The sequence below is a fragment of the Marmota monax genome, unplaced genomic scaffold (genome assembly GCF_021218885.2).
Source record: "Marmota monax isolate L192 unplaced genomic scaffold, Marmota_monax_Labrador192_F-V1.1 WCK01_AAM20220418_F8-fsc00019, whole genome shotgun sequence".
NCBI lineage: Eukaryota > Metazoa > Chordata > Mammalia > Rodentia > Sciuridae > Marmota > Marmota monax.
The window spans coordinates 4,919,256-4,931,689 of NW_026695242.1; the positions used below are offsets into that span (position 1 = coordinate 4,919,256).

Sequence of the window (12,434 nt, forward strand, 5' to 3'; positions counted from 1 at the left end):
TTGATCACTCCAGTGTCATTTCTTTTATACTCTAAGTAGTCTAGACTACTCCCACATTCCCAGAGGTATGTCTCATAAAAAGTCTTTTAACCTCCAACTAGTTTCTCTAGGTGAAATAGGTTGCAAAAGAGATGATCGGAAGTAATATTTTTTTAAATACAAACCATACAGATTAACCCTTTTCAAAAAACAAAATTAGCTTTTTTATTTAAATCCTTTTAGCTTCTAAATAGTATAACTCAGAAATGCTAAATGGTTCGTGAAATAACAACTTTATAAGTTTTGATTCAGTATGTTGCATTTTACTCAAATATAACTCCTTAAACTTATGTTCTGCTTAATGTTTTTAGAAATTCATCACACATAGGGTTTCGGGAAGTGTTAAATTAATTCTGAAAACTGGTTCACTGCATTATATTTTACATCAAAACAACAATTAAAAGCATCCCCCTGAGATGTAGACTGTATGAAAACACAAACACACTGGCGCTTGGGCAGTTTTCTCATAATTTAATTAAAGACAAAACAAAAACATGGTTAAATTTTTACTAGAAGTTAAATATAAATATGGATATCTAACAGGGAAAACAGAAAGAAATTGGAAGATTAAAATGTCAAAGAGGGAACACAAGGTTAGGAATTACATGATAAAAATAAGAATCTGATATTTCAAAGAAACTAAGCTAAAATGTTTAATGTTTATGTGAAGAAAAATTCATACTCATTACTAAAGATTTTAAATATGTGATTAAGAAAGAAAATCTGTAATTAAGAATATAGAAAAATTTATTGTAATGAAGGTGATTTGCAAGAAACATGAAGAAATTTAGGAGTTTCCAGGAATTTCTATCACAGAAAAGATAAAATTTTATTTTATCCAAAAATCTTTACTTAAAGGAGAAAGAAAATTTTACTGTATTAGATGGCAGTTACTAAAAAAAAAAAAAATGCTTATTTTCTATTTTTGAATAGTCATATAAATAATACAGCCTCAATTCTGTAAGAGGACAGGGAGAAAAAAATTATTGATTTTCATGACTATTTGTTTATATTATAGTTAACAAAGAAGACAGCCAAAATATTTGATCAGATGTCCAAAACAGAACACAAAAATGATACTTTAAAAATGAAAGTGAAATCAATTTTGCAAGAAGCTTAAAAACAATTGAGTCCATATAACTTAAAACAATATAGAAATACCTCATATAAGTTGGACATTGGGCTTTTGAAAAATTCACTATCACATAATAACATAAATTTTCAAGAAACCAAAAGGTATCTAAGCACCAAAGAAAACTGTTGTCTCCAGAAAGCATAAAAGAAACATGACATTTACTGAAATTGTATTTTAAATGATGAATAGTTAACTCTGACAATCTCCAATTCTTCCCAAATTGAAGACAACTAAAAGTGGTTGAAAAGCAATACTTAAAATCTCCAACATGTAAAGATGTCAAAATTAAAATTGTCTAAGGGTGAGAGAACTATCTTCAATAAGGAAAGCAAGATGAGGTTGCCAGATAGAACACAAAGATTTTAATTCTGCTTCACTTAATTACCCAACATGATATTCTATCTTATTAAATCAGAATGCTAATCATCAAAATGAAGACAAAGCAGGGTGTGATGGTGCACACCCCTGAACCCAGCAACTCAGAAGACTGAGGAAGAAGGATCACAAGTTCAAGACAGCCTCAGCAACTTAGCAAGACCCTGTTTGGACTGAGGGATGCATTCAGTAGTAAAGTACCCCTGGGTGTTCAATCCCTAGTATTACCAAGATGGGATTCAGGTGGGGAATGAAGACCACATCTTCTTTTTTGACCTCTGGGCTCTAATGATTGGGAGTATACTGTAGTATAAAAGAGGGTAGTAAAGAAGTGATATTTTAAGTAACTGAAGTGGATCTGAGTTAAGAAAATGTATAGCTTAAGCTTGTGGTGAAAATATTTCAAACAGTACAGAAAATTTTTATGAATAGCCATACCAGACCCCCTCCAAAAAAATACATGATAATAGTATATAACAAATACCAAGGGAGCATATTTGTGGAGGAGACGTCTTCAAAGAAATATCAAGGAAACAACCATCAAGCAAACCAACATGTATGTTCATTATGAGAAGAAATGAGAAAGAACAGAATAGTAAAAAATATTTAAAATTATAATGGTCAAATACTTGCAAGTTTGACTGAAAAGAATCTACACAATCAAGAAAATCCATTATTTACTCACCTTTTGTTTAAAATTCTTATTTTTTAATATTTATTTTTAAAATTCAGATTATACTATACATCTTTATAGGATATTAACAATGAAATACTTCTTTTTAGCCAATAAAATAAGATACTTTTACCTGTGTTTCCTTTCCAATAGTAATTCTCCAAACTGACTAGAGCAATTAGATTATCCTTTGGTGTGTGGTAAACGATATAGTCAAAAGTAAGATCCACTCCAACTTGTATCTCTGATGTATCAAGCCCACATTCTTAGTCCATTGTAATGACATCAAACTAAATAATTTCTCAACAAAAGTATGTACTTAAGCAATACTGTACCTAACAGCAACAGTAGGAATTCACATTTTAGGAATCAGTTTTTAGTTTTACAAAAATATCTACTTTGTATCAAATGTTTGTTTTCCTATTCTGTTTATCAACCACATAATTGTATTTTTTTTTTTTTTAATGACAAAGGTAACTGAAGTGTAGTGTCAAAAACAAATTCCAAATAAGTTAAAGTTTTAGTAAAGGAACCGAGAAAGTTCTTTTCAGAGTCAAAACTACTTATTTCTGAAATGTAACTTTATTCAAACACAACCTGATAATATATATTCATTTGTGTGGCATGCCTAAGCAAAATTAGGGTCCATTCCCTCTCCCCACCGATGCAGTACTAGAGATTGAATCCAGGGCCTTATGCATGCTAGGAAAGCACTCTACCACTGAGCCACATTCCCAGCCCCCAAGAGGTCACTATTTTCAATGATTATATTTTCAGAAGACTAAGTAACTGCTGACTGAGAAGTAATTGTCCAGGGATTTAGGACACAGGAATCTTTAAAGGAGGTTGTTATTTTACCTACCACAAACACATATTGGTATAATAATGAATAATCACAACCATGATCCAAAAATCATGGCTCCCAATCATCTGTTCTCAGAGGGAAAAAAAGAAGTTGGATAATTCATATACTATCAAATAAGCATTACTTTCACATTGAGCATAGTGACACTTATGTATAATCCAGTGTTCAAGAGGCTGAGGAAGGAGGATTTTATGTTTGAGACAAACATCAGCAATTCAGGAAAACCTTCAGCAACTTAGCCAGACCATGTCTTAAAATAAAAATACAAATGTAGTGGGCATGTAGCTCATTGGAAAAGCATCCCAGGGTTCAATCCCCGCTACTCCCCCAACCAAAAAAAGGACTTGGGATATACTCAGTAAAGGACCTGTAGGTTCAATCCTCCATATTAAAAAAAAAAAAAAAAATACTGTTGCTATCAAATCCCTACTTTAGGGGCTATCTTATTTCCTCAATTCTTATGTCTATTACTCGACCCCCTGCCCCGCCAAAAAAAAAAAGTCTTTTGTATCCTGAGGAGGGATTTCCTAGGATATAGGACTTTGCTAAAACTGGGGAAATCCTGGCAAAGAGGGAGAGCTGGTCACCATTCCAACATCAGAGAGTAACAGAGGTGCATACATAGTCTGGGATACACTGGAAAACAGGCAGAAATCTATGAAGCAATGAAGAGAGCCCTCATAAGAAAACAGCCCTGTTCTTATACTTCCAGCATCCAAAACTGTAAGGAAATAAATTTCTGTCGTTTTATTTACCTACTCTACGGTCTTTGGTCATCATGGCCAGAGCAGATTAATAATAATATCTAAGAACAAAAAAGAAAATCACCTTTTATTCCCTATTTAACCTGGGCTCAAAAAGTGACTACTAACAGGATGTTTTACAAAAACAATAAAAATTGATTGACAATACAAAGATGTCCTCCACAGTCTTCTTCATAAAAATGATCAAACATTAAGTTTTTATATGAATGAGGTTGTGGCTCAGTAGTAGAGAACTTGCCTAGCATATGTGAGGCACTGGGTTTGATCCTCAGCAACACATAAAAATAAATAAATAAATAAAGGTATTGTATTCCTCTACAACTAAAAGAAATTTTTTTAAAGATTCATTTCTTACAACCTAAAATATTACACTACACCTGAATTTGATTGTATGTTTAATACAAAAGAGTCATTTCAAAATAGAAATCAATCAACCAATCATCTTTATTTTATTTCTCAATTTTCCACTTTTCTGGTTCTTGAAGTTAATTAGAATTTAAAGGGAAAGCATTTATCAACAAAAATCACAATTAATCCATCCATGAGAACTAAGTAGGATTCTGACCTAGCTTTCAAATTTCAGAGATAAGAACCAGAGGTACATAAAGATTTTTCATATCCTTCAAAGCTGGAAGTTTAAAAAGAACACAAATTCATTAACTCCACAGTAGCTTAGACCGCTAACTCAAAAGAGTATATATCTCAAAATATGTTTATTCAATTACCCACTAGATGGTATGGGTGTAAGTATATAGACTCATATAATACATACACATAAACATATGAGCATATATGTATATGCAAGATATACCCAGATATATACGTTTCAACAGATGCATAGATACATATACATCTATATGCATATATTTGTATCTATATATAAAGCAGAATTTTCGTATCTTGTAAAAATATTCTTTCTAAACACCATATAAAACGCAGAAGCCATAAAGTTTTGGGTTGTTTTTTCATATTTTTTATTGGTAAACTATAGTACGAAATGGTGGGATTTGTTACTGTATATTCATACATGCAAACAATATAACAATATAATTTGGTCAATATCATTCCTCAGTGTTTCCCCTTTCCCTCTACTATTCCCTCTTTCTGGTTCTTTTCCTCTGCTCTAGTGATCTCCCTTTGATTTTCCTAAGATTCCCCCTACCTTTCTTTTACTTTTTCCTCTCTAGCTTCCACATGAGAGAAAACATATGATGATTGACTTTCTGCGTATGGCTTATTTCACTTAATATAAGTTCCATACATTTTCCTGCAAACGATATAATTTCATTTTTCTTTATGGCTGAATTAAACTACATTGTATATATAAACCACATTTTCTTTATCCATTCATCCACTGACAGACACCTACACTAGTTCCATCCTCATGCCTCAACCTCCCAATGCTGGGCTTGTGGTATGTCCCATTACATCCAGCTTCAGAAGCCATAAAGTTTAATTACATTAAAAACACTGAGCCAAGTGTGGTAGTACATGCCTATAATCTCAGCATCTCAGGAGAATTGTGAGTTCAAAGCTAGCCTCAGCAAAAGCAAGGCACTAAGCAAGTCAGTGAGAACCTGTCTCTAAATAAAATACAAAATAGGGCTGAGGATGTGGCTCAGTGGCCTAGTGCCCCTGGTACCTCCTGCCCAAAACAAACAAACAAACATTGAAGGTTACATTAAGAAATCTGGCACAATAAAAAACATATGCAAAGTTAATCTACAAATAATAAACAAGGAATACTTTATTTGATAAAAATGAATGTTATCCATAAAGTATGAAGTACGTCTACAAATCATTAACATGTAAAAAATTATAAAATAAATAGTGAAGGGTTATAAATACCTAAGAAAAATGTAAATGAACAATAAACAATAAAAGATATTCAACTTTACCAATAACCCAAGAAATAGCAATTAAAATAATTTTTGCTTATTTGATGGCAATGACTATTAAATACCTAATTCAGATGAACGAAACTATTCTATGGCAGTAAAATATAGACTGCAACAAATTTATCAGAAGTTCAGAATCATTTTGCATCTTTTCTTTAATTTTTAAAATAATTAACCAACCCAGGACTGGAGCTATAGCTCAGTGGTAGAGCATTTGCCTAGCACATGTGAGGCACTAGGTTTGATCCTCAGCACCACATATAAAAAGATAGATAGATAAAAGAAATGAAGGTATTGTGTTCATTTACAACTAAAAAAATTTTTTTAAAAATAATAATTAACCAACCTGAGCCACTCTAATTGAATTCTGGGTAGAGCCACCAGCATGATATTCGACTTTGAATTTTTTTACCAGTTCATCAAACCTATGAGGAAAACACAGTATGAAAAAAAAATGTTAGCATATTTCAATGTCACAATGCGAAATTTTCTGACTAAAAGTACATTAAAATAAAATTAGTGAAATTATGAATTATATATTAAAGAAATGAACTAAAGTCTCATATGGCAAACAAGCTAAATTTCCATATTTAAGAAATATTCCTATAAATATACAACTACAAGAATTTAAATATACAAAGTACTGTAATTAACCATTACATGAAACGGAAAGTAAAAATAAAATTCATAAACTGCCAAACAAAGTGAGTCAAAATCAGATTCCACTTTCAGAAATACTTATAAACATACAGAAATCTCTTTCCTCATTCCACATTACTATGAGAGTTTTCTATAGAAACCAAAATTTCACTAATTAATGCAATCCCTGGAATCAGTGTAAGAGGCATAAAAATTAAAACCTTATACTTCAAGAGATGATGAAACATTTTGCTTCCTCTTCTATACATTTTACTAACGGTAAGAAAATTTGTGTGTGTGTGTGTGTGTGTATCACACACAGACACACACACACACATCACAATTTGATTTTAAAAAATACACACACACATCACAATTTGATTTTAAAAAATACACACACAAAATTAACCAAAGCATATCAGCCTTGCAAAGTAAGGAAAGATGCCACAAACAGACTGCAAATTTGAAAAATAACATATTCTAGTACAAAAAAAAAAAAACAAACCCAAAACCAAATACAATAAAATTGAGGAAGTACTGCTAGGAGACACAACAAAGCAAGACAAAATACTTTAAATAAACACTCTATTTAGAAACCTAGGGTGGTTGCCCAACTACTTCCACCTTACTCAGAGGAGTAAAATTTAAGCATATCAATGTCTTGGTAAAGACCTCCCTATTTTGACAAGTATATAAATTCCAAGACTACCAACCTCTTTGCTCTTCATTTTTCTCCCTCCTTCCCTCTTTCTTTTCATTCCACAGTTTTTAAAAAATATATTCACGCACCATACAATTCATCCACCTAAAGTGTGCACTCCACCATTACTACAGCCAACTTTATTTCTACTTATTTACTTGGTACCAGGGACTGAATCTAGGGGTGCTTAACCCGTGAGTCACATCCCCATCCCTTTTTCATTTTGAGACAGGATCTTGCTACATTGCTTAGGGCCTAGCTAAGTTGCTACAGTTGGCTTTGAAATTGCTATCCTCCTGCCTCAACCTCCCCAGCTGCTGGGATTATAGGCGTACACCACTGCACCTGGTACCACAACCAACTTTAGAACAAAACATAAAGCTTTTCTATATAAAAGCAAAACCAAACAAAAATTTAACTGTAATAAAAAGAGAATGTTTAAAAACAAAAAAGGTTATTTTACCAAAAGTTAAGTGCTCACACAAAAGAGAAATAAAAATATTAAGTCTCATATAAATGGACAAATGAACAATGAACAAAAGAAAAAAATGATACACTAATGTTGAAAACTAATGAACCCCTCTTGTTAGCAACTGAAGGCATACACATGTCTACACAACAAATTAGCTGAGTATATAAATTATAATACTCAGCACTCGTGGGGATGTAAAAAAGCTGACATACTCATACAATAGAAGTGACAGAACTCTTTTGGAAAGCAATTTGGCACTACGTATCAAGATCCAAAAAAGAAAATGTCTATTTCATATTACTGTAAAATTCTATTGGTTGGGAGACTCTACCTCATGAAAGTAATCCAAATCATAAAAGATACTATACAAAAGTATGCTAAAGTTGCTCGTCTTATCATAATATGTAATAAAGACCAAAAACAATATAAATGTAATATTATTGTTTACATGTTTCACTATTAAAGGAAAGAATTATAACATATTACAAAGATATGAATAGTATAGAGTGAATGAATATATTAAAAATGTACTAAAGAAGCAAATAAAGATAAAGTCAAAATAACACAAAATGTAAACATCTATAATTTATGAAAAGTAAAATATAATACAAGGCCCTTGTATTTACTGTTTGATAATGCTTATATTCATATTTTAATGAAAATATTTTAACTAAAGAGCACTTTTAAATAAAATTTAATGTTACTGAAAAATAATTCAGAATTTTAAAGAACTGAACTTAAATAAATAAATAAATAAAAAGATGAACCTTACCTTTCTAAATGAATTTTAATACTTATTATGACATTATATAAGAGAATTCAAATTCTAAGTAATGCTTTCCAATATCATATAAAATATCACTATATACTTCATATACAAGCATTTCTGAACAACATAACAGCTATCTAAAGATCTGCTTTTCTTTTAATAACAGTAGAAGGAAGCAGAGAAACTCTCAAGATAAATGACCAGTGACTAACTTGGTAGTCAAAGGTATAAACAATACTACTTTAGTATTAAATCTCTTGAGATACTGTACCATTTTAGAGTTATTTCATATACAAGAAAAGGTATCAAATGAAATGATCCAATGTGGAGATTTAAAATCTGCTTAACAAAGAAAGCACTGACTTCTGGTAAAAAAGTAAGAAAAGTTTGCTCATGCTGAGGATGTAACTCAATAGTACACAGCTTGATAAGCATACATTAAGTCCTGGGTTTAATCCTCAGCACTGTAAAAATAATAATATTGCTGGGTCATTGGTATGCTACTGGCAGCAGCAAAGACTTTGCTACTTGTAGAATACCTGGACAGTGATGAAATGACCAAAGTAAACACAGGCAACCTAATATAATCCATCACTTATAAGAAAGTCCTTTGGCACTGAAATCAAGGCATAAGTATTAATAGAAATAAATGCAGGGTGGTGCATTACAAAACATTCACTTTTTCAAAAGCAATAATTATTATACTAACTATAATACAGCAGATGAGAGGAAGGCGACTGAACAATTTAATGGAAGAAATATGATGTCACAGTGAAAAAAATGCAACTTGTTTTAGTCGTGATTAAAATACACTAGTCATACCACACAAGGTGGTAGATGACTGTTAATCCCAGCAACTCAAGAGGCTGAGGCAAGAGGATCTCAAGTTCAAGGCCAGCCTCAGCAACTTAGCGAATCCCTAAGCAACTGAGATCATGTCTCAAAAAAAAAAATGGACTGAAAATATAGCTCAGTGGTAAAGCACCCTAGGTTCAATCTCCAGTACTGCAAATAAATAAATTAATTAAATATACTGGTCATTTTGTAAGACTTTATAAAATTATAATACAGAACAAGCAGTAAAGGGTTTTCAAATTGTTTTAAGAAGTTGGATAACACACACAAGCACAGAATAAAACAACATATTCACTGTGGAATGCATATTCAACTTAGAAGAGTTAGCACTCAAGAATGAAGAAATGTCTAGCACAGAAAAATAAAGAAAACCAGGAGGGTAAAAGTAAGAACAAAAAACATTTTGGGGGGAGATGTTAATATAACTATATAAATGCACTATAAATAAAGAAAAATGTAAGATCCTTTACTCCATTGACTGGGATCCATGAATGAAAAAGTACATCTTACCTGTAATTTGAGGATTAAGTATGGTCTAGTAGAATTTATAAAATTAAAAGAAATCAGGTTGAAATTGGGGGCATTTTGACTGATTATTATTTTTTATTTTTTTTTATTTTGAGTAATTATTATTCACTGGAAATTAATATAAAAATCCACTCACTAATATGCTTCATTTTTAACCCTAAATCACCAGAACAATGATGTTAGTTGTCTACACAAATGGCAAAGTTACATATTGTATTTTAAAAACACAAACTTTTTCTTTTCTGAAATTCCTTTAAAAACCACAAATGACAAAGTTAATATTTTTCACATTACAAAAAATTAATTCTGAGCAAGCCTGACGAACTAAGCTCATCCTTTATATGTCATAGTAAGACTAGTCACAATTTTTGGTATAAAACCATTGCTTCTAATTTGTGACTTAACTGATCAATTATTTCAAAAATTTCTATTATAGAAAGATTTTTATATTTGTTAAAATATTAATTTCTAAAAGGGTATATTCATGCAGAACACAGAAACAACTCTGAAAACTCAATGAAAAAATAATCTAAAAAAGAATAGGTTAGAAGAGTAACTAAAATTTTACCAAAGAAAAAATACAGATGGCAAATAAGCATTTGGGGGAAGTGCAGGAGATCAAATCCTCGGCCATGGATATGGTAGTCTGTGGTCGTTCTGGTTACTGGTGTGGTCAACTGGTCACTCGGCTACCTCAGTTGCTGAGGGTAGAGACATGGAGTCACCACACAGACACCAGGGGCTGATGAGAAGCTGGCTGGTGACAACTGCAGTCGACATCCAGCAGTCTGTTTATTTTTGGAATGCATACAACTGTTATAGGGTTCGGGTGGGACATGCCCGTCAATCATACATAAGCAAGATAATATCCATAAGCCAACCATCTTATGCCTAATGTAACCGCATTATGAGGAAGCTCTAAATATCGCTGTCGTGGTGGAAAGCAGTCTGGAAGGGTCTTTGTCCTTAGGGGAGGGGGTCTTCTGAGTCAGGGGTTTCATGCGCTGAAGCTCCTGATTATCAGTTTCCTGGCCTGGTAGTCTGGCAACACTAACCACAAGTGCTGAGGATTGGTTTCACTAAAGGCTCACTACAGCAGAGCAACCTGTCCTACAGGTAGGTGTTCCTTTCAGGCCTGAACGAGCATAGATTTTTCAAGCACTTGGAGTTGCTCGTAGCTGCTAGCTGTAAACCAAAAGATATTCTAACAGTAGTCAGGTGCTAGAGGATTGTGGTGGTTTAGGGATGAGGTGTCCCCGAAAAGCTCATGTGTGAAGCAATGCTAGAATGTTTACAGGTGAAACAACTGGACTGTGAAAGACTTAACCTAATCAGTGCAGGAATCCACTTGAATGAACTGAGTTGTAACTGTCAGCAGGCAGGTTGTGGCTGGAGGAGGTAGGTCACTGGGGGCGTGGCTTTGGGGTTTACATTTTGTCCCCAATGAATAGAACTCTTTCTGTTTCCTGGTGCCAGGTCCTAAGCTCCTTTCCTCCACCACACTCTTCTTTCATGATGTTCTCCCTCAGCTGGGGCCCAGAGCAAATGACCTCTGAAACCAAAGCCCCAAATATTTTTTTGCATGCAAGTGTTTTTTGACAGGTCTTTTGGTCATAGTATGGAAAAGCTGACTAAAACTAAAAAAAAAAAACTGAGCTATGTCCCCAAACCTAAGTATAGATCTCGTTATCATTAATCATAAAAAAAATCTAAATTAAAATTATAAGGAGATACATCTGTTGAAAGGCTGTTTTAAAAGGTGACAATATTAAGTAGTGAAAATACTAAAATGCCAAGGATTAAAACCATTGAAATTCCCACACTTTGCTTATAGAAATGCAAAATAGTACAGCAGTTTGGCAATTTCTTAGAAAATTAAAATTTTACTTGCTAGATATATCTCAAGTACCCAAACATTTTAACAGCCTTATTATTTCCAAATACTTGAAACAAACCAAATATTCATCAAATGAACAAAATGCAAAAAAAAAATCAAAAGAAGGAATGTTACTAAGCAGTAAGAAGAAATGAACTAATACTCTCCACAACATAGATGATGCTCAAAAGCACTATGCTATGTCAAAGAGGCCAGATATAAAAGGGTTACATATAATATGATTCCATTTTTCTGACACTCTGGATAGGACAAAACAACAGAGACAAAATCAGCTGCCAGAGAGTAAGGACAGGAAATAAAAACTAATTATGAGGAACTATGAGTCTTAAGGGCAATGAAAATTTTCTATTTTAGTCGTGATTACACAACTAAATATTTGTCAAAATTCAAAGAATTTTATACATTTAAAGGGTGAATTTATTATAAATTATACCTTAACATACCTTAAGAAGCTTGACACACAAACATATGTCTGTGTGTTTGTGTGTGTGTATATGTATGTATGTGTATACACACACATACATACATATACACACACACACATATATACACATACATACACAAAAACATATACAGTTTGTGGGGTTGTGGCTCAGCAGTGGAGCACTCACCTAGCACATGCGAGACACTGGGCTCAATCCACAGCACCATATAAAAATTAATAAATAAAGTATTGTGTCCAAATACAACAAAAGGAAAAAACAAACATATACAAATACCTAAGGAACCAATCAAGGAAATTCCCAAAGACCAGTTCTACCTACCTATATATCCAGCCCTCCATCTGTATCTTGTATGTACATGTATACATAACTTTATATTCCT

General features: G+C 32.6%; 1 protein-coding gene across 3 annotated transcripts in view; it reads right to left on the reverse strand.

The window, feature by feature from the left end:
* Adk (adenosine kinase) overlaps nt 1–12,434 on the reverse strand; it is a 488,318-nt gene that overhangs the window by 334,822 nt on the left and 141,062 nt on the right. For all 3 annotated transcript variants that reach the window (XM_046419601.2, XM_046419600.2, XM_046419602.2), the window contains exon 4: nt 6,096–6,174. In XM_046419601.2, the coding sequence (XP_046275557.1) occupies nt 6,096–6,174 (79 nt within the window). The remainder of the gene's footprint in view (nt 1–6,095; nt 6,175–12,434) is intronic.